The sequence below is a fragment of the Tenrec ecaudatus genome, chromosome 4 (genome assembly GCF_050624435.1).
Source record: "Tenrec ecaudatus isolate mTenEca1 chromosome 4, mTenEca1.hap1, whole genome shotgun sequence".
Lineage (NCBI taxonomy): Eukaryota > Metazoa > Chordata > Mammalia > Afrosoricida > Tenrecidae > Tenrec > Tenrec ecaudatus.
Genome location: NC_134533.1, coordinates 15,401,355 through 15,423,395, shown reverse-complemented (window position 1 = coordinate 15,423,395; position 22,041 = coordinate 15,401,355). Strand labels below are relative to the sequence as shown.

The 22,041-nt window shown below is 51.9% G+C and overlaps 1 protein-coding gene and 1 non-coding gene across 2 annotated transcripts in view; both read left to right on the top strand.

Moving 5' to 3' along the window:
- The window catches only part of DTX4 (deltex E3 ubiquitin ligase 4), a 41,096-nt gene that overhangs the window by 5,746 nt on the left and 13,309 nt on the right, over nt 1-22,041 (top strand). The window contains exons 2-6 of the mRNA XM_075545665.1: nt 5,250-5,973; nt 14,686-14,747; nt 15,847-16,008; nt 19,140-19,201; nt 20,587-20,739. Coding sequence (XP_075401780.1) covers nt 5,250-5,973; nt 14,686-14,747; nt 15,847-16,008; nt 19,140-19,201; nt 20,587-20,739 — 1,163 coding nt within the window. The remainder of the gene's footprint in view (nt 1-5,249; nt 5,974-14,685; nt 14,748-15,846; nt 16,009-19,139; nt 19,202-20,586; nt 20,740-22,041) is intronic.
- Nucleotides 15,142-15,305, top strand: LOC142447607 (U1 spliceosomal RNA). Its single transcript, XR_012784277.1, has one exon. It is a non-coding gene; the product is annotated as a U1 spliceosomal RNA (small nuclear RNA).

The following is a 22,041-nucleotide window of genomic DNA, read 5'->3' as shown; positions in this document are numbered from 1 at the left end:
ATTCCAAAGTCTGATCCCTGGCAATGCTGACCCGTAGGTGGAGAGGGGCGTGATCTGTACTTCAAGGAGATTCTGAAGCAGGTGATCCTTGGGCCTTTACTTTGAGAGCAGTCATGTCAGGTCTCAGCCATGTCATTTCCTCTCAGAAGGGTCTCTCCAGCCCGTCACCTCCTTTTAATCTCATTCCCAGCATCCTCGTTACTTCTCATCTGCTCTTGCTACTTCTCTGCTTAACCAACTTTGCTGGCTCCTCAATGCCTCCAGATTAAACTCACTACAGCCTGGCATTGCACAATGGTGGCTTAGTGGCAGGATTCTCACCTGCCATGCTGGAGACCCAGGTTTGGTTCCCAATGTACCTCATTCGCAGCTGCCACCTGTGGGCCCCTGAATGCTCAGATCTGTGTATGTTGCTGAACAAGTTTCACTGAAGCCTCCCAGAGTAAGATGGGCTGAGAAGCAAGGTTTCATGATTTACTTCCACAAATCAACCAAGGAGAACCCTGCAATCACAACTCTCAGCTCAGGGATCCTTCCTGGGGATGGAGGAGCAGGATCAGGATCAGGCAGCACTGCATTTATGGTGTCCCCTCTCATCCTGGGCTGAAGCTGCTAACAACAGATCCTTGCTTGAGGCCGGGGGTGGGGAATACCCGGCCCCTGGGCAGCTTAAGACCCATGAAATCGCCCATCCCCGCTAACATCGCACGCTTCACAAAGAGAAGCCTTGGTGAAGCCGTTCCAGCCATCCCATTGCTGCTCGTTCAGTGCCATCAAATGGTTTCTGATTCATGGCAACTGGCGGAAGCACCGCCTGCTCCTACGCCACCCGCACAATTGTTCCCGTTTCTGAGCCCATTGTTGCAGCCGCTGTGTCAATCCATCTGGCTGAGGGTCTTTCCGGTTTCACTGCCCCTCTACTTTACCAAGGATGATGCCCTTCTCCAGGGAATGGTCTCTCCTGACAACATGCCCAAAGTATGTGAGATGAAGCCTTGCCCTCCTTGCCTCTAGGGAGCGCTCTGGTTGTACATCTTACATTTGTTCATGGTATGGTCAGTATTCTTCGTCAGCACCATATTTCAAATATATCCATTTTTTTAAATCTTCCTTATTCAATGTCCGACTTTCACATGCATATGAGGAGATTGAACATGCCATGACTCGGGTCAGGAGCACATTAATCCTCAAATAAAACACCTTGTTTTCAACACGTCAAAGAGGTCTTGTGCGGTGGGTTTACCCAATGCAATCAGGGTGTCGTGAGAGCTCTGGGCTGCCTCTTCCATGAGCACTTAGTGTCGGTCCAAGCAAGAAGACATCCTGGACAACTTCCATCTTTTCTCCATTTGTCATGCCGCGAGTGTATCATTAGGGGTAAGTTAATGTGTGGCCAGTACGGCCCTCAAATAATGTTATACATATCCAAATGGCCCTTGGCAGAGAAAAAGGTTCCCATCCCAATGCTAAGCTTACAAACAGCTGACCCGTTTATTCATAGGTCGCTGACGCTCTCCCGCACTATCCCCCAGCTCCCACCTGGAGTGTCCTTCTTTGCCATTTTTTTGCCTACTGAGATTCATCTCATCCTAATCCATTTGCCATCCCTATCTTGCCATGTTCTTCAAGCCTTCATTACTTCATGTCTTTCTCTGGTACTTATTGATCCCCATGACCTTGGCAAGAGGGCAATTAGCAAAAACCCCGATGGCATTCTCATGGGACTAAAAGTTTAATGAGGGCGACAGAAATGATGAATTGGCCACACAAATGCAGATGAACTGGTGTGATGGAAGATAGGAAGCATTCTAGGACCGCTAAGGGTGGGAGATGAACTTGAAGAGCATGAATGTCAGTGAACTTGGAGAGTTGCTAAAGGGCCACATATTCACTATCCTATGTATTTGCTGTGAGGTGTTGTCGAGTTGCTTCTTGACCCATGGCCACCCCACATGACAGAGTCCACCTGCCTCCTCTAGAGTTCTCTAGGAGCCTTGGTCATGTAGGGGTTTCAAATTGGGCTGCTAACTGCAAGTTCGGCAGTTTGAAACCATCAGCTGCTCTGCAGGAGAAAGAAGGGATTTTCTACTCCCGTAAGATGCCACAGTCTCAGACACTCCCTGGGGCAGTTCTACCCTGGGCTCTTGAGTCACTGTGAGTCAAAATCAACTCGGTGGTGGCGAGTGAGAGAGTTTTCCTGGCTGGAATCTTTAGGGAAGTAGAGTGCTAGGGTTTCCCCCAGAGACCTTCGGAGCGGGTCCAACCTGCTAACCTTTCAGTTAACAGCTGAGCACGTACCCACTGTGCCACCAGGGATCCCGATCTTGACTTTGCTACAGCAGTGAGCGTTAAGAGGAGGGTGGGAGAATGAGACCTCGGCTGCAAGGCGTCCTTTAAGGAGTGAGCTGAAATCTGAGGGGCTGATGAGACTCAAAAGGGACCAAATTTGTGTCAAGGCCCAGAACGGAAGCAGCTTGGTGAGGGTGAGAGACTGAAGCCGTCTGTGAGGCAGACCTACGGGCAGTGTGTTGGGGTGTGAGGAGGAAGTGTGATGGGGCCACAGGGGTTGGTGGTGGCAGTTGGGACTCTGGCCCTTACCTCGGGGGAAGAATTTAACCAGAAAGAGGATGTGGTCACATTTCCTGCCCACACAGCATTTTGTTGGCACCCTGCGTGGGATGGGGTGTGTCTCCTATGCAGATAGTTTGCACGCTTGGTTTCTGGCTTCCAGTTCCAACCTGGAGCGACTGGAGGAAGTTGGGCCTCTTTGCCTTCTTCCCAGCAGCCTGTGACATGATTCAATAAATGCCAGACAGCTGGAAGTCTCATCCATGATAGGTATGGAACCCGCAGGGTACTTGGGTGTCACAAATGGTCTCAGCCCGGCTATGAAACTATGGCAGATGACTCGAACCCACCCAGCCAGCGTCATCAGCAAAAGAAGGCTGAGTGATGTGCTTCCAGAAAGAAGACTCTTGTTGACAATTGCCATCGGGTGACTTCTGACCTATGGTGACCCGCGAACCCTGTGTGATGGAGAATGGCTCCCTAGGGTTTTCTTGTGTATGACCTACATTTTGCACCTGAAGGTTGACAGTTTGAACCCCCCTCATCAGATGAAAAGGCGTGGCGATCTGCTTCCATGAAGATTACAACCAAGAAAACCCCCGTGGAGCAGGCTTGCTCTGTAGCGCCTGGTGTCACCAGGAGCAAGCATGAACTTGATGGCAACCAGGTTTGGGGTCATGACCACTGAGCCCCTGTTCTGGACACTGGGACACAGAACCAACCATGGTGCCCTGCCCCTTCACACACCCGGTGGGAAGTGCACAGACTCTGGCTCCGAGGGGCTACTTAGATCTAGAGTAGCAAGAACCGCCTCCCTGATTTCCCAAGTTCAGCCTCCTGCTGAACAAGCTCTGGATTTGGAGAGCCCTTCCGGGATGAGGTCTCAAGTGAGAGCCCTTCAAGATATCAGAAGGAGCCCTGTGGTGGCATAGTGGCTCCCCCATTGGGCTGCTGTCCACAAGGTCTGCAGTTCAAAACCACCAGCCGACCCTCAAGAGATTGTGCTTTCTTTTCCTCTGCAGTCACTGCCTCAGAAACCCACCGGGGCAGTTCTCCCCTGCGCTCTATGGCCGCGATGAGTTGGAATTGGCTCCCCGGCAGTGAGTTTGGGTTTAGGGTTGTTTTTTGTTTGTTTCAAGAAATGATGCCAAATGGCACAGAAAGTGAGGAGCCCTTTCATAGGGAAAACAAAAGGCCAAGGAGAACATTTCAGCAGAAGAGATCTAGTAACTGGTGGAATGTCTGGTCAGAGAAGTTTGGGACTGCTAGTCTGAAAGTGGAGGTTCAAGCCCACCAGCTGGCCCACAGTGAGAAGATGAGATGGTTTGTTCCCCCAAAACCCCACATAGGGCTTCTATGAGTCTGAATCCACAAGTGTCAGTGAGTTTGGGTGTTTTGGATTTCTCAAAAGGCTCATCTGCTTGGCAGAAGAAAACAAATGAACCAAATTCACTGCCATGGCATCGGTTCTGCCACATGACGACTCTATGGAATAGAGTTCTAGAAGTTTCCAAGACCATAACTGTTTACGGGAGTAGAAGCCAAGTCTTTCTCCCTTGGAGCAGCTTTTGGTTTTGAACTGTTGACTTATGGGACTGCAACCCAGTGTGTATCCACTATGCCACCAGGGCCCTATAATCATCTTTTTGCTGACTTCCCATCTTCATCCTGTGCAGTAGGGATGCGAGAGCCAGATGTTGCAGAGAAGGAAACTGAGGTATAATTGCCAAATCACATGGTTGGAGCCCACATCTTGCTCTTTGTTTCTCAGTGTGCAGCCGCTGGAGCTACTTAGGAAGGAAATGGAGGGAACTCTCCCCTCCCCCTCCCCCTTCCCTCCTTGGCTGCCCCCTACACCCCTGCAGAGGACCTGGTGCTGAATAGGGAATTGTTCGCCTTTCCCCTCCAAGCCTCTGAATGTTGATGTTTTGGGTCATTAAGGGGCTTGGAGATGGGGTGGGGAGCAGGTTACGACCCCAGCAAAGGCCTGAATAGCCATTGTTCACTTTCTTCCCCCTTTGAATGGGATTCTGTCCCCACTCTTTGGTGTCTCCCTCTGGGCTGGTGAAGGGGGTGGGTCAGAGGCCCCGGGAAAGGAGAGTCTTTTCCCAGCACTTTGATGGATGGAGTTTAATCCGACATGTGGACATGGGAGCCTGCCCGGGCCACCCCCACCCTCTCAGAACTGGGCAATGTGCGTCTGGATGCTGACACCCATGAAATGCACTCTGGTGGGAGATGGTTATGAATTTGGGTTTGGGGTGGGTCGGGCAGAAAGAGTCAAGGGTTATAAACTTTGTTAACTTCCATTCTGCTGGTTGTTTTCTGTGTGCTCCCACTGCGAGGGAGCCCCTGTAATAACTCTTGCCTCTTTCTGTAATGACTATATCCGTGGGGCCCTGAGGGCACAGTGGTTGCACTTTGAGCTGCTAACTGCAAGCTCAGCAGATCAAAACCATCATCCACTCCTCAGGGCAGAAAGACAGGGCTTTCTACTCCCTGAAAGAATTATACTCTCAGAAACTCACTGGGACAGCACTGCCCTGTCCTGTAGGGTCACTTTGAGTTAACTCAATGGCAGTGTTTGGTTTTGGGCTTCTTTACTGTTTGCTTATTAATGGGACACAAGCAAGTGTCACCGCATGCTGTCTCTGACCCTCCACTCTGTTTCATTCTGGCAGGGACCCTCCGCCCAGTTCGCCGCAACTACTACGACCCGTCGTCCGCCCCTGGAAAGGGCGTGGTGTGGGAGTGGGAGAACGACAATGGCTCCTGGACGCCTTACGACATGGAGGTGGGCATCACCATCCAGCACGCCTACGAGAAGCAGCACCCCTGGATCGACCTCACCTCCATCGGCTTTAGCTACGTCATTGACTTCAACACCATGGGCCAGATCAACCGGCAGACCCAGCGCCAACGCCGTGTCCGGCGGCGCCTCGATCTCATCTACCCCATGGTCACGGGCACCTTGCCCAAGGCCCAGTCCTGGCCGGCCAGCCCAGGCTCCGCTGCCTCGCCACCCGCCCCGGCTTGCTCCTGTCCGCAATGCGTCCTGGTGATGAGTGTTAAAGCGGCCATGGTCAACGGAAGCATCGGGCCCCTGCAGGCTCCAGCAGCCCGCAAGAACGTGCCCCCATCGGGAGCAGTGAAGTTGCCCCCACCGCCAGGCCCTGGGGCCAAGCCACCAGATGGCACAGGCACCATCCGGGGTCCCCTGAAAACGGCCCCGTCCCAGACAAGCCGGCGACAAGCCTCCAGCATGCCGGTGGGGGCGACTGCAGGCTCTCCCACCAGCCCCCCAGGGGCCAATGGCAAAACCGGAAGGGTGGCCCTGGCGACCTTGAATCGGACCAACCTGCAGCGGCTGGCCATCGCCCAGTCCCGGGTCCTGATCGCCTCTGGGTAGGTGCAGCCTCACTGCCTCAGGGCACTGTCTCCTGGTGGGCTTGCTAACTGTTCTGAGGGCCTGAGGCTGTGTGACCTTTCAGAGGCACATTTCCAGGCTTGTCTTCCAAGCAGCCTCAGGGTGATTTTGAACTTGCCACTCTCTCAAATTCTAGTCCAGGGCTTACCTGTTTGTGACACTCAGGGACTCCACCATTTCAAACACAGGGCATGTCTGTTCTGGGCCAGCGAGTAAAGGGGTGAGGGTGGGGGCCAGGATTTAAGCTCTGTCTCTTGGAGTTCAGGACCATGAGTTGGAATTGTTTTCGGGGGTTAGCAGGTCTGGCCCTGACAGGTGGCAGAAGGCAGCGTGGTGTGGCAGGTGAGAAAGGCCAAAGGTTTGGCCTTTGACCTCCAACCCAAAGCCATTGTGGAGTCAGTTTCAGCGCATGGTGATTCCGTGTGTGTCCGAATAGAACTGTACTCCCTGGGATGTCCAGTGACTGATGTTTTTTTTAAAGGTTCAATCAGGCCTTTCTTCTGAGGTCCTTCTGGGTGGACTCAAAACAGCAACCTTTCCATTGTAGCCCAGGACATTCGTCCAGAGACTCCCTGGAGTCTAACAGATCTGGGTTCTAATGGAAACTGTGCCTCTCACGAATCAGTGACTGTTGGCAAAATCACTCACATCTTAGAATCCTCATTCGTAAAACCATCAGCAGGAACGCGCCTTTTCGGGTTTCTATGAGGATGAGGACATGAGGACTCTGTGGTGTGAGTGTGAGAGCCCTGGACCTGGAGCCCAAAGGCCTGGCTCTACTGCTCCTGCCTCTGCCACTTGGTAAGACACAGAGTCTTTGCATTTCTGGTTTCTTTCTGTGTGAGCCAGGGATCGTCTTACTTGGCTCACCCCAGAGAGTCATTGTGAAAAAACTCCCCGAAGGGAATTTACCCCTTGGCAGTGATCCATGTGTGCACAGAAGGCTGGTCCCACCACCAAGGAAGGCCACACAGCTCGTGTGTGTGTGTGTGTGTGTGTGTGTGCACCACACACAGTGGGGTAGCCAGCAGGTTGTGAACCCTGGTTACTTCTCTTTGGAACAAAGCTCAGCTCCTCCCATATGTGTAGGGACCCGACACCCACACAGCCATGTTGCGGGTTTGGCTCCAGACCAACCGCCAGAAAGCACATACTATCATCAGGTGGGTCACGTGAAATTTAGGTGTCCTGGTGCACATGAAAGTTAGGTTGACACTGGGCTGCTAACCTCAAGGCCTATGGGTCCAGCCCGCCAGCCGCCCCACGGGAGAAAGATGAGTCTGTCTGCTTCTGTGAAAGGTTTACAGTCTCAGGGTGACTGTGACTGCAGGGTGACTGTGTATCAGAATAGAATCACTGGTTTGATCGTCCACAAAGTGTGACATAGGCAAACTCAGATTCCCACATGAAGCCACCTTTTAGGACAGGGTAGAACGGTCCCCTGCATTTCTGAGATTGTAAATCCTGAAGATTCTGGAAAGTCTGTCTTATCTTTCTCTCGCAGAGCATCTGGTGATTTTGAAGTGCAGCCCAGTGGATAAACCTACTCTTACCACCCCGGCTTAGGCACCACGGAGAGTCACAGAACTGAAGTCAAGACTGAGCAAGGGTCTAGCGCCCACCCCATCTCAGGTGCCCTCGACAAATGTCAAGTGCCCTCGTGCCAGAACTGAGGGCAAGGCTCCCCATGTTGCTTTGACTCTTAAAAAGGGGGTGGGCAGCTCTTTCTGGCTCCTCCTTATTCCCTCCCTGGAGCTGGAGAAGTGGGCGGAGGCCTGGGCAGTGCAGCGTGAAATTGTCTATGGAAACCAGTTGGTTCTGCTGCCTGCTCCGTTTCCCCGACAAGGGAAGCCCCTCGCCCACCCCTCCATCAGACCACCTCCCTCACTCCCACAGTCACCCTCTCCTCCAGCCTTTCTTAGCCATTTAATTAGCGTGTTTCTTCTCTTTGACTGGCGCTGCCGTCCACCTTCTGTCGTCCTCATGGGTCCCCGTGTCCCCCTCCTCTCTCTGCCTGGGACCTCTTCCGGCAACTTTCCCACAGAAATAAGAAAAAGGAAGACCAGGGCCAGTGGGAGAAGTGGGATGAAGGTGGGGGTGGGAGGTGAGGTGCACAAAAGGTCCTGTGAATTATTCAGAGATTCAAGTGGGGGTGGGTTTCTAAGGGGTGAGGGGGGGTGCGTGATGAGGGTGAGCGTCGCCCCTCACCCCCATCCCTCTCTTCTGAAATCGAGGCCTTTCTATCTCCAGTCAGGCCTGAGTTACCCTAGAAACAAAGCCATTGTCCTTGGGGCCTGGCTGTAACTCACTGCTTCTGGACTCGGGAGTCTCCAGATAGCCTCGGCAGACCCGCTGCCCCTGCCCCCTGGCCAGCCCTCCTCTGTCTGCGTTCTATACATTATGGGGTAGAAATCCTAACTTGGCCCCTGGGAACAGCGCCGCAGATGGTTGGGGGTGGGGGAGGCCTCGGGGGACTATCATCTGGTTGGCTGAACCGTGGTTGGGACAGGTCCGGTATTTCTGGCTCCCTGAAGCTGGCCAGAGGATGTGCGGAGCCATTCTGCCCTCTCAAAAGAGGGCTGGGCAATAAGAAATCACACAAACCGCCAGCCAAGCCCATTGCCACCGAGTTCAAGCCCACCAGTGGCGACCCTAACGGGCAGAGTAGAAGTCCGTCAGGGTGTCTGAGACTATACATCTTGAAGGGCGCAGGCAGTCTCATCTTTTTGATGTGAGCTCTGCCCCCCCAGGCCTTTTGCTGCGCAGCCCCATGCTTCCTAACCCACCACACGAGGACCCCTTCAGGACTAGGAGGGGGCGCCAACAAGTGGTTGGGAAAAAATGGAATGAAAAAAAATACTGGCTTTTTTTTTTCCCCTAGCTGGCTTACAGGAATTTTTTTCAACCCACTTGTTGAAGCCCCCAAATAGATCTCTGGGACCTCAGACTGGGTGGTTCAAATGTTTTGTACTTGGCTGGCAGGCTTAAAGTTCTTAATTCGTACCCATCCGGGGGGGGTGGGGTGTGTGTGTGTGTGTGTGTGTGTGTGTGTGTGTGCGCGCGTGCTGTAGCAGCCAGACCTGGCGATCTGCTTCGGTTTCACTTGCAGACACGACAAGCCCGTGGGGGCAGTTGGACTCCCGTACACGGTGTCTCCACGGGTCAGGATGGACGCAACAGTAGCCAGACAGAGTGTGGTCGGAGTGCACAACCGTATCACTCCACTCATCCTGGCTTCCTTTCAGCCGGCCACCTCCGTGGGGGAGGCACTGCGGCTGCCAACCTGGCAATCCAGCGTTTTGCCCCAAATCCTTAAGATGCTTAGATACTTGGGCTATTAAAGCGGGATAAAGGCTTTCTCAAGTCCAACTTCCTTATGCAGTTGGGAAATTAAAATGTAAACAAGCCTGTACATTTGCAAAGGGCTCCCTGTTGACCCAGCATTTTTAAAACCTTATTTTTAACCATTTTATTGCTGTTACACAGTATTTGGCCTAGAACCTAAAACTCTACAGGTATCCCCAAGATAGACAGTAAACCCACTGCCTTGGATTGGCTTTGGGCTCTTAGCAACCCTCCAGGCCAGAGCAGATCTGCCCCCTGTGAGCATCCAAAGCTGTGAATCTTTACCAAACCCGAGGACCATTTCTTCCTCTGATAGAGCCTCGGGTGGGTTCAAACCAGCAACCTCTTGGGAACCATTGCAATACCAGCGCTCCATGGGTCGGTCCCAGTTTACAGTTCTGGCTACTCAGATTTGGTCAGCGAAGTTCAGAGTGACCACATAGCAGCCCCCGCCCAGGGAACAGCATTCAGTGCGCCTTCCCCTTCTGTGTCAGGATCCATGGTGGCATTGTGGGTTCACGTGTGATCTGCTATCCGCAAGGTTAGCAGTTCAAAACCACCAGCCGCTGCTACGGAGAAAGGTGAGGCTTTCTATACCCATAATGACTTATAGTCGTGGAAACCCATAGGAGCAGTTTTCCTTCGTCCCATAGGGTCCCCTATGAGCCAGAACTGACTCAATGGTAGTGAGTGGGCTTGAATTTTTTGTCCTTGTATATGTAAGTAAATGATTCCCCACTTCCTCAAGCCTTACTACTGCCCAGAGCCTTGGGACCATCTCCGAGGAGAGGGCAGGAACCTGCACCCCGCCCACGTGTAACACGATGTTCCCTTGTGTCCAGGGGGCCCTTGCAGAGCCCCTTCTTCTCCTAGACTTTGCCCCACCCCCACCACCTGCTCTGTGTTGCCCTGCGCTCTGGGGATCTGGCTATTCCCCAGTTGGGTGTAGAAACCTGTCAGTCCAGTTTGTGGGAACAAAGGTGGCTTTTGTCACTCCGATCATAGTTACTTAGGAAGAAGGCGGGTGCTTGGAGATGATGAGAGTTACAGGTGCAGGCTGGCCTGCAGGGAACAGAGGAACAGGCCACAGGAGGTGCCATCTTGCAGGGGCCTGGGTGAAGAGGAGAAACTGCATTTCGTTGGGAACCCAGGGGGACCTGACTGTCACTTCATGGGCTTAGGGACTTTGTGAGGGATCCTCAAGAAGTCTGCGGCTAGACACCTTCTAACCCAGGACCCACACCGTTTTAATGATAAGGAAATCGAGACTCAGAAAAGTTTGTTCCTTTGTGAAGTGGTCACAGCTGGGCTGGAATTCAAACCTAGTTTCTGGATTCCCTGGCCCCTGTGCCAGGCCCTGTGGGGCAGGACACAGGCTCACAGATTCCAGAATCAAGTTCATTCCCTTTTCCCTGGCCAGTTCCTCTCGAGTTGAATTCGGGATGAGTAACAGTCACCTCGGCCACCAGGATACCCACTCGATTTCTGTATGGAGTCAGTCCCACATGGCTTCCTGGCTCTAGCTCTTCCCTCTGTGAGTTTCAGAGTTAATTGATACACTCTGAGCTTCCTGATGAACTTCTGCAACGGGGAGTACATCTCACAGGTTTTCCTGAGACCCAAGTGCTGCCTAACCCCAACTTGCAGCAGCCTTGGAGGCTCAAGTACAATGGTCCCATAGTCTTCCAAGGAGGGGACTCTACGGGAGCCCCATCTTGTGGCTGCAGAACAGCTGGGGGGTTCACACGGTTGACCTTGTTGGTTTTGGCAAGAGGGTGCTTAATCACCACACCCCAGGCTTCTTAAACACTCACTGCTCTCCTGTTGGTTCCGACCCGGTAGCAATCCGCTAGGGCAACAGTGGAACTACCCCTTGGGGGTTCCGAGACTCTAAGCCTTTACAGGAGCAGACAGCCTCACCTTTCTCCCGAGAAGGCTGGGGAAGGTGGGTGCGAACCACCGAGACATCGCAGTTAGCAGCCCACTGCTCATGCCATTATGTCACCAGGTCCCCTTCATAATTGAGTAAGGGATGGAGGATTCTGGGACCACATTTTCTGGGTTCCTTTCCTTTGCTGTGTCCCCTGGATGGAACTTGTTTCACTGGTTGCCCCAGCACCGCCATCCGTGACTTGGTGTTAATGGCAGTGCCTGCCGCATAGTTTGTGAGGGTGAACCCTTAGAACTTGGCTAGTGCCCGGTGAGCTCTGTGTGGGCATCCCACCACATCCTGACACATGGTGAGCCCCGTGAGGTCATAGGCTGGGTCACGCTTGTGCCTAACAAAGAGCCAGGCCCTACAAACCTTTCCCGAATGCAGGAACAAGCAAGTGAACAAGACACTGGGACCCTTTCTACAGAACATCTGTCTACCCAGGTGGTCTGACTGTGGCGGCGAGCAACAGTGCCTCTGTTCTCTCCGCACACCCACTTCCCCACCCCAAGCCCAGCTGTGGAAGCTGGGTGACGCAGGGGATGGCGCAAGACCGTCCCTAGACCCCCATGTTTTTCTAGTCAGCGTGGTGGGAGGCCTTGCCTTTCCCAGGCAGCCTGGCCAGCTTCCTCCAGCAGGCTCCAGATGCTGGGGTGAGGCTAGAAAGAGGGAGGGGGAGGAGCCTCCCACTATTTACATTTCCCAGGGAAGAGGAGATGTTGCAGCTGTCGGAGCAATGGTTTCCAAATGTGGGGTGGAGAAGCAGCTACTTCGGCATCATCTCGGGACACTCCTGCCCCCTACGCCCACTCCTGACTTGGGTCTGGAAGTCTAGTCTTTTAAAACTTCTTCCAAACGCATTGCCTTCAAATGGATTCTGACTTGTAACAACCCAATAGGACAGTGTAGAACTGCTTCTGTGGGTTTCTGAGACTGTAGCTAGACTAGAGTAGAAAACCTCATCTTTCTTTTGTGGAGAGGCTGCTGGTTTTGAACTGCTGACCTTGTAGTTACCAGCCCAACGTGTCACCCACTCCACTACCAGGACTCCTTAGGTGGTTCTTATGTGCAGCTACCTGGGTTTGAACCTGCTTTTTTCTTTATTTCATTCACTCACCAACTATTTATTGTGTGTTTACAGGGGCCAGTTCTGAACCTGACAGATACCTATCTGCCTTTATAGGGCTTAAATTCTAGAAGAGGAGATAGCAGGCAATGACTGTGTTTGAATAGCTCTAGTCGCCCAGTGGATTAAGTGTGGCACTGCTCACTGAAAGTTCATTGGCTCTGCTATGTTTCTGGGGAAGTTTACTTCGGTTCTTCCTTCTCAACGCTGGAAGAATTCATGCAGTAGAAGCACTTTTGGAAATCCAAGTAGTACTTTTATTGGTAACGCATATATATATATATTAATCATATTATTAGGGACACATACAACTCTTATCACAATCCATACATACATCAATTGTGTAAAGCACATCTGTACATTCATTACCCTCATCATTCTCAAAACATTTGCTCTCTACTTAAGCCCTTGGCATCAGCTCCTCATTTCCCCCCCTCTCTCCCTGCTCCCCCCTCCCTCATAATCCTTGATCGTTTATAAATTATTATTTTGTCATATCTTACACTGTCCGATGTCTACCTTCACCCACTTTTCTGTTGTCCGTCCCCCGGGGAGGAGATTATATGTAGATCCTTGTAACCGGTTCCCCCTTTCCACCCGCCCTTGAATCCAAGTAACTTTTTTCTGAGGGAAAGGGAAGCTTTATGTATCACAACCTCAGAAAGTACACACCGTGCCTGGAAAGGGTGCAAGGCTGCACGGTGGGGGCCGTGGGGAAGTTTGCGACCGGACAATGACTGTTTCAGGGAAGTGTGGAAAAACACGCGGAAGGAATTCTGGGACAGGAGTGTGGAACCCGTGTGTCCGGAGCCAAGAACAGGAAATCCTAAGAGGGGCAAGAGCATGCGGGCTGCAGAGGGTCCACGGGGCGGGCGCTTACATACTGTGCACACTGGAGAGATTCCCACCACGTGCTGGTTGAGCCCACCTGCAAGAGAGAAGTGCCTGGCCTGCCTTTGGCCTGCTTTTATACCCTCCTATTGACTTTATTGGCTGAGTTTAAGTGCACCTGTGTGATGTCATGTGGCTGGTGCCTAGTCGTCCGCCCCGGTGGAACTCCCACCTAGGTCTAGGTGGACAGACTTAGTCTGCACATAGTCTGTTTTGGATTTTCTCCTAGGGGTCTATTTGGTGCGCCTGCATTCTTTCCAACCCCTTTATTGTGGCAGGAACAGCTAATTTCTGTTTAGCATAGACATTCAGTGGAGACCATCTGCTTTATCCCTAATCTGGCGGCCTTCTGGCTACCATCAGCCCCTCTGCAGGAGAACGATGGAGCCCTCTGCTTCCGGAAAGGTGTACAGCCTGGGAAATGCATGGAGCACTTCTCCATATATGGGTTGCTATGGGTTGGCATCCATTCACAGGCAGTGGGTTTGGGTTGTCTTGGAAAATCCTAAGTTTTGTGGAAGGAAAGACAAAGATAGAACAGGGTAGGCAGATTTGGGCATCCCTCCGTGGCATGGAGCAGTGGGTTTAAACAGCAAAATAAAAATGATAAGAGTTGTATGAGCCCCCAATAAAATGATTTAAAAAAAACTAACAAAGTTGCCATCCATCAATTCCAACTCAACGCAACCCCACGTGCTGCGACGTATATCTTGGCTCCGTGGGGTTTTCAGATTCTTCATGGCTGTGATCCTTTGGAAGCAGGTCACCAGGCCTTTCTGCAAATGCCTTTGGGTGGGTTGGAGTCACCAACCCTTTGGTCAGTAGTCAAGAGATGCACTGTTGGTGCTACCCTGGGTTCGGGAGTGGCAGGTATCAGCCTTAACTAGCATGTCCACAGGAAGTCTCACTGGAAAGGTCAGGTCCGAGCCAAGTCCCAAGGAACTATGGATGAAGCGAAACACCTACCTGGTGGAAGAGCATCCATGCAGAGGGAGCAGCATGTGCGAAGGCTCTGAGGCTGACGTGTGTCTGGGGTGTAGGAGAAAGAGCTAGAGCAGAGAAGAGCAAGGCGTCCGGCAGTGTGACAGGAAGCTAGGGAGATAAGGGGGCAGGGTGGATGGGTGACTGGTCCTGTCAAACTGTCATCCTGAGTAGCACTCTGACCCTGAGTGAACTCGGGGGCCCAGGAGGGGTTCTGACTGGAGGAGCAGTGATGGGGTCCAGTGTAGAGTTTGAAGGTAGCACTCTGGCCGCTGCATTACGAACTTGCTGCTTCTCAAATAGTGATAAGTAGTTTGTGTAAGAAAGGGCAAACGCTCAAGGGGTGACATTCGGGGAACGCCCACATTGTCTTGCTGGTCAACCCTGTAACACGTCTGCCCATTCTTTCCACAGGGTCCCCACTGTCCCGGTGAAGAACCTGAATGGGTCCAGTCCTGTGAACCCTGCCCTGGCAGGTAAGAGAAACCCCAGGGTTGGCTGGACTCATAAATAACTTCAGGGAGAAGGACGGAAAGTGTGATAGTCTGGGTACACTAGAGAAACCAATTCATAAATATGCATATGTCTATAAGGCAGGGATTTATATAGAAGAGCAATTGAACATTGAGAAAACATCCCAGTCGAATCCAGATCAAGTCCATAAGTCTGATATTAGCCCATATGTCTGATATTAATCAATAAAGTCCTCTTCAGACTCACTAAACACATGCACTGGAGCCAAATGCAGGAAGATCACAGGCCAGTGGGTAGAAAGTCTTTGGGTCCAGTGGTGGTGTAAGCATCTCAGTACTGGAAGAGGTCCCTCGGTGACTTCTCTGGCGTCAGAGATCTGTTTGAATCCATGTGGCAATACTTACCTGGCAGGGGAGATACCATGATCACGAAGGTGGTTTTCCCAGGGTGAGGCTCACCCATTGCGCTGCGGGTGTGCGGACCCCTGTGACTTCCCCAAATGTGGGAAACTTGACTGCATAATTTGTGGTAGTGGGGGACTGCGTTTGTGCTATCCCCTGATTTAAAAAAAAAACAAAACAGAAAAAGAAGAATCCTGGCTTGTCTTCTGCAATGTCTCCCAGGGTGTAACAGAGAGAGAGAAGTGTCTTCCGCCTCCAAGGAGGAAGTCCCAGATTTCCCAGAATTCTCAGGAGAAGGCCATGCCCACACAGAAGTCTCATTGGCTATCTCCAGATTGACAACCTAAAATCCACCCCTAAACTCTTAATCCTTAAATTGATACCAGATTAGGTGACTGCCACAGAAAGCAAGGAGGTGAATGATTGAAGTGATGGAAAGCTATTAAAGGTGAGAGATTTAGGTTCCACCCAGATTCTCCTGAGAGGGAGGAGGACTTGGTGGGGAGAATTGAGGTTGAAGGTGAGGAGCTGAGTACATACATCTCTGGAACAATGAACTAGAGCCTAGAGGGGTGTGGGGGTGGTAGTGGTGTGTGTGTGTCTGTGTGTCTGTGTTAGTTGGTTCTGGAGTGGGAGGGAGGAGGGAGGCAGCTGGGGAGCATTGGGAGTTAACTCTCCTCACTGAGCTCTGCCCTTCCAGGGATCACGGGGATCCTCATGAGCGCGGCGGGGTTGCCTGTGTGCCTCACCAGGCCACCAAAGCTGGTTCTCCACCCACCCCCTGTCAGCAAGAGTGAGATCAAATCCATCCCAGGAGTTTCCAACACAAGCCGCAAGACCACCAAAAAACAAGCCAAGAAAGGTACCGGTGTCTTTATCTTAGGGGAGTGAGAGGGCCAGAGCTCTTAGCCCTGGCCTTGCCTCTACTGCCAAGCATCTCACCCTTAGCATAACCCTCCTCCGCCACGTGCTTTGATGATTAAGAATAGAAACAAATAAAACAAAGAGCAGAAACACCAAAATCGATAGTTTTGCACCCATAAAATGTATCAGGGGATCAAGATCACTTCGGAAGTGGGGTCAGAACCGATCAGATTGAAAACCCTTTTGCGGTCCCTTGTCAGTCCATTGACCACATGGAGCCCAGTTTTCTTTTCTCTCCAGTGCGGGAAATCTCTCCCAACCGGACAGACGTCTGAATGCACACTGCAGCTGGGACACAGCCAAGGTTATGTGGGTCCTTCTGCAGTCTTCTGCTCCCCTAGCCCTCGACCCTTTTTGAAGGAAAGACCCAGCCTCTCTTCCCTCAATCGAGCATCTCAAAGCTTGCTCTGGAGCTGGCTGATGGCAGGTCCAAACCAACAAAGCAAGGCCTACCCATTGCCATTGAGTCAGGTCCCAGGTGTTACAGAGTAGAAGGGTTCCTTAGACCTTTGGTGAGGGGGGGTGGGCGCTCTGATTTCTATGGCTGGAAATTGCCAGGCCTTTCTTCCGTGGCACCACAGGATGGGTGTGAACGCCAACCTTGAGGTCAATAGCTGAGAGCAAACCACATTGCGCCACTCTGATTGCTCCTATGGGTGGCCGAGTGTTTTGGCACCACTCCCCAAACACCCAAGCTTGCAGCGATATTGTGAAGCTAATCGGGTGGTAAGCACAATGGATTTAGCCCAGGGCAAGTGATAGGCTCTCAATTAATAGACACTTGATTCTTATCACAGAAGTGGGGCAGTGGGAGGGGAGGACCTGCAACCCAGCTCTTGGCTGCTGCATGATCCACTTCCCCAAACGCTTGCCCTACTTTTCCAGGCTATCAGAATGCCCTGATTCAAGGGACACGAAGGCAATTGTCGTGCTCAGAGTCTGATGAGAAATGACAGGGGTTTACATGCTCTCCCTCGCGCTATGCTTATTAACTGCACATGTTGAGCCCTTACCTGGCACCCTGCTAAATTTAATCACTGACTCATCACAACAATTTTTGGAACTAGGTGCTATGAGATTTCCCAGTTTAGAGCTAAGAAAATGGGAGTGTCGAGAAGACGGGGCAGCCCAGGTTGGCAGTGATTCTTTTTATTTCCCTTCTGGGCCTCCTTGGAGTCCCTGGGTGTGGAAAACAGGCAGATAACACAAAGGGTGGCGGTTTGAACCCACCCAGGGCTCCACCACGGGAGAAAGGCCTGGCAATCTGCTTCTGCAAGAATCTCAAGCCGAGACAACACTGTAGCACAGGCGATCACCAAGAACTGGAGTTGCTTGACAGTCAAGGAGGTGGCTGGTGCCTCTTCGGAAAGCCGTGGCATCTTATCCTCTTGACTCCAGGCTCAGCTGCTTCCTATGGGGCCTGTCCCTAAAGAAATTCCTAAGCAGGATACTTCCCTGCTCGTTCACCCTTCCTTGCTGTGGGCTTTCTTTGCCTACAGTGACACACCGTCTTGAAGTTGAAGTTGTGGATCCGGACTTGGCTTGTGGTTTAAACAAACAAATAAATCTTGTTTTGACACCGTGTTGTAGCATTCCCTCCCCAAACTCACTGCCATCGAGTTAATTCTGGCTCAGAGCAACTGAAGCAGAGGGTAGTAATACCCCCATGGGTTTCTGGGGTTGTAACTATGGAAGGGAGCCCTGGTGGTGTAGTGGTTATGCATCAGGCTGGGAAACACAAAGTCAGCATTTCAAATCCACCAACTGCTCCACGGGAGAAAGGTGAGCCTCTCTACTTAATCCCATAAAGAATTATAGTCTCAGTTCCACGGAGGCAGTTCTACTCTGTTCTATAGGGTCACATGAATCGTAATTGACACAATGGCAGTAAGTTTTGGAACTCTTTATGGGAGTAGAAAGCCTCCGTTTTTCTTCCTCAGAGTAGCTGGTGCTTTCGAACTACTGACCTTGAGGTCAGCAGCCCAACACAGTAACCACTAGCCCAATCTGTCAAACAGGTTGCAGCCTGATGACACCTCCTTGGGGGTGTGGCTTAATACATTCATTTAAATGATGACACAGCCCCAAGCAGGTATCATCAGGCTGATAGGTTGGTCTCCCCCTACCTTCACCTAGGTGTGTCTAGATACCATCACAGATACCTCACAGGTATTTCATGTTTAACGGTTCACAAGGCGCTTGCATTTCTGCTCACCTAAAGTTTGGCCACCAGAACCCACCCAGGGGTGCAGTGGAAGGAAGGCCTGGCGATCTGTTTCTATAAAGATGACAGCTCAGAGAACCCGATGCAGCTCAGTGCTGGTCTGTAGCACACAGTGTCACCATGCACTGGCAATGGGTTTGGTTTTGGGGGGCCGGTTCCTTTCTTCAATTGTATTGTTTCCATGGAGCTAATTCAGGTCCTTCAATGAAAAGCAGACTAACTCACCTCATTTTAAAAGTTGGAAACAGGCAGGAGGGTGCCCAGAAAGCCATTGCAGGATGTAAAGGCTGCCATGAACACCTCCTCCCTGCATGGACCATCCCTCTCACTCTTCTGATGCCTACATTTCTTAAAAAATAAAAAAGCAAACATAATCCAAGTGCAGAGTGAATTCCCACGGGCTTTCGTGTGCTGGATTCTCCTGCTCTGAAACTGGCTCCCCACTCTCCTCCATGGCAGGACTGCAGGCTCTAGGTGGGATGAATGATTTGCAGGACTGGCACAGGGGCCTCCGAAGCAAGGCCTTGCTGTCCATGTCCCACAAACTAGCCTTTGAAAAACCGGTGGTACACACATGGGTTGCCGCGTGTTGGCACCGACTCAGTGGCCACTGAACCGGTTATGGCATTAAGCATTTGGCGGCTACCCAAATGGTTGGCAGCGTGAACCGACAGCTGCCCCACGGAGGGGGAAGGCTGAGGCCGTCTGCTTCTGGATGGACTTACAGCTTTGGAAACCCTAGCGGCAGTTCAACGCCTGGGGTCACCCTGAGTCCGATTGGAGCCGACATTACCTTGGCGAGGTTGTTTGGTCCCTGATCCCCACTGATCCTCCTGTCCCCACAGGTAAAACCCCAGAGGGAGTGCTGAAGAAGTATCTGCAGAAAGTGCGTCACCCCCCGGATGAGGTGAGTCAGGGGGTGTGGGTGCATCCACCCCCTTCGGTCATGGGCGTTTGAGTTGCCAAGGGCCGCTCACAGCCTCCTTCCTGGGTTCTTAGGCCGGGCAGCGGCTTTGGTGGCATGCCCTGCCTTGCTTAGTGTGGACCCGGTGGAAGCTCTCTCAGCGTGTTTCTGACTGGGAGCCAGCAGGACAAGCCACGGTACTCACTGTAAAATGGGTTTGGTATAGCGGCTCCATGGCTCTCAACTGGGGCACTTCAGCACCCCAGGGAGACAGTTTTGTTTGTCACCACTTGGGGTCTGGGGAAATGTTAAACCAGCGTGAGCAGAATCCAGGGATGCTGCTAACTCTCCTATAAAGCCCAGGAGAGCCCCAATACCTCCACTCCCCCAAGCCCCCCACCACAGCCAAGAACCCTGCAGCCCAAAATGTCAATAGGGCTGAAGTTGCGAAAGCGTATTTTCGATTTGTTTAAATTGCAGTCTCTCTGGGCCTATAGTTCCCTTTACAAAAGTCCCATTTAAATATAACTTGACAGTGAGTTCTCTGCTGTGTTGCCCCGCAAGGAAGGACAGCTTGAGGCCCCAGGCCCCAGGAGATCAATGCTTTGCCCAGCAAGCCCAAGTGAACATGTGCATTGGATTCAGGAATTTCTCTTGTGGCAAGACAGTTAACAGGGGCCCTGGTGGCACAGAGGATTAAGTGCCAGGCCGCTGACTGCAAGGTTCAAACCCACCAGCCTGCTCCTCAGGAGAAAGACTGAGCTGTCTGCGCTCATCCAGATGTACAATCTCGGAGACCCTGTGAAGCAGTTCCCCTCAGGGTCCCAACGAGTCTTGGTTCAAGGGCAGTGGGTTTTTAAAGAGCGATAAAAGGGCACATAACACACATCCTGGCTTGTGGGTTCTCAAGAAAACCAAAACCAAATTCACTGTGCGGGAGTCAACGCCAACTCATACCCCTATGGGACAGTGCAGAACTGCCCCTGTGGGTTTCTGAGACCAATTCCTGACAGGAGTAGAATGCCTTGTCTTAATCCCACAGAGTGGCTGGTGGTTTCCAACCGATAACCTTGTGGTTTGCAGCTCAATGTGTAACCACTATTGCCACCATGGCCCCTTGGGCTCTCTAGACGAGCGGGTAGTAATTGCTCAGTCCTGGTGGCATCGTGGTTAAGTGTTGGGCTGCTAACTGTGAGGTCAGCTTTCAAAATTGACAGCCACGAGCGGGAGAAACAGGCTTTCTACTCTCACCAAGAATAAGGTCAGTAGGAGTCGGCACTGTGACTCGATGGCAGTGAGTTTTTGGAGGTTAACCGTCACAGAAATGTGCAGCCTTCCAGGCCAGGTGACATCTGAAGGCTGCCTTCTCTGCCCTGTCCTGCCCCTAGGACTGCACCATCTGCATGGAGCGTCTCACGACCCCCTCGGGCTACAAGGGCCCCCAGCCTACCGTCAAGCCCGACCTAGTGGGTAAGCTGTCCCGCTGCGGCCACGTCTACCACATCTACTGCCTGGTCGCCATGTACAACAACGGGAACAAGGTCAGTGGCAGCCGCTGGGCCCTGAGTGGGAACGTCTGGGTCATTTGAGGAGTCTCAGAGGCACTTTCCCCAGGCATGAGGAGTGATGATCTTGACTTGTGAGCAGGAGAAAGAAATGCTTAGTGAAACTGTATTGCTGACAGCACCTGTCTTAATCATCTCTCCATACCAGCGGTTCGCAACCCGTGGATCGCAATCCCTTTGGGGGTGGAACGACCCTTTCACAGGGGTCACCTAAGACCATCGGAAAACACATAACTATTTCACAATATATAGTTACATGTTGTTTTGGGATGAATCACTCTGCTTTAATTATGTTCAATCTGTAACAATGAAACTGCATCCTGCCTATCAGATAGTTGCATGATGATTCATCAACAGTAGCAAAATGACAGTGATGAAGTAGCAAGGAACATAATGTTATGGTTGGGGGGTCACCACCACATGAGGAACTGTATGAAAGGGTCATGGCGTTAGGGAGGTTGAGAACCACTGCTCTGTACCAGCTATTCAACTTCCTCAAGCACCATTTGTGGGGGAGTGATCTGAGGGGTATGGACTTCCACCCATTGTCCTGGCGCCCTCTGGGCCAAGTGGGCCCCTTCGACGAATATGTACCCAGCACCAGACCCATGGTCAATGTTCCAGCCTTGCTACCAGCAGAAGTGGATTTCCCAGCCACTCCTCCATCTCTAGGGTTTCCTACAGCCAACGGACTTTCAGGATGATTCTTTCGCTTTCAAAATGCCCCTGATTGACCCTGAAACAGTGTCGGGATCTATTGCCAAAGTATGCCTGGCCATCCTCCCCTGGGATCCAGCTGTTGGAGAAGTGGGCAGGCTGTGTGGATGCTTGTCTCCTTCATGACTCACAGCCATCGGTGGGCAATACCCTGTTCAGACTGATTTCCAGGAATGTGGCAGCTGCCTGTCTTAGTTCGCTAGGTCTGCTGGCACAGAGTGAACCTCTGTCGCCTCACGGCTCTGGAGCCTGGTGGTCCAAATCAGGGTCTCTGGATCTGTTCCGTCTGGGGTCTGTCAAGGATTCTTGGCAGACAATCTCTACATGTCCTCTACCTTTGCCTCTCTGGATCTGTGTCTTTTCCAATTCAGAAGTGATTAGGTTTAGGATCCACCCTACAATGCAATGATAGATTATATCACGTGATGGAAGATCATCACATTTCCCCACATAGAAAGCATTCCTATGAACAACAAGTATACATCTAGACCGCACTGATAGTGTGTGCATGGGAGGCTAGCACCCCAGTTGGTGGTTTGTGGAAATGCAGAGGGTGTATGT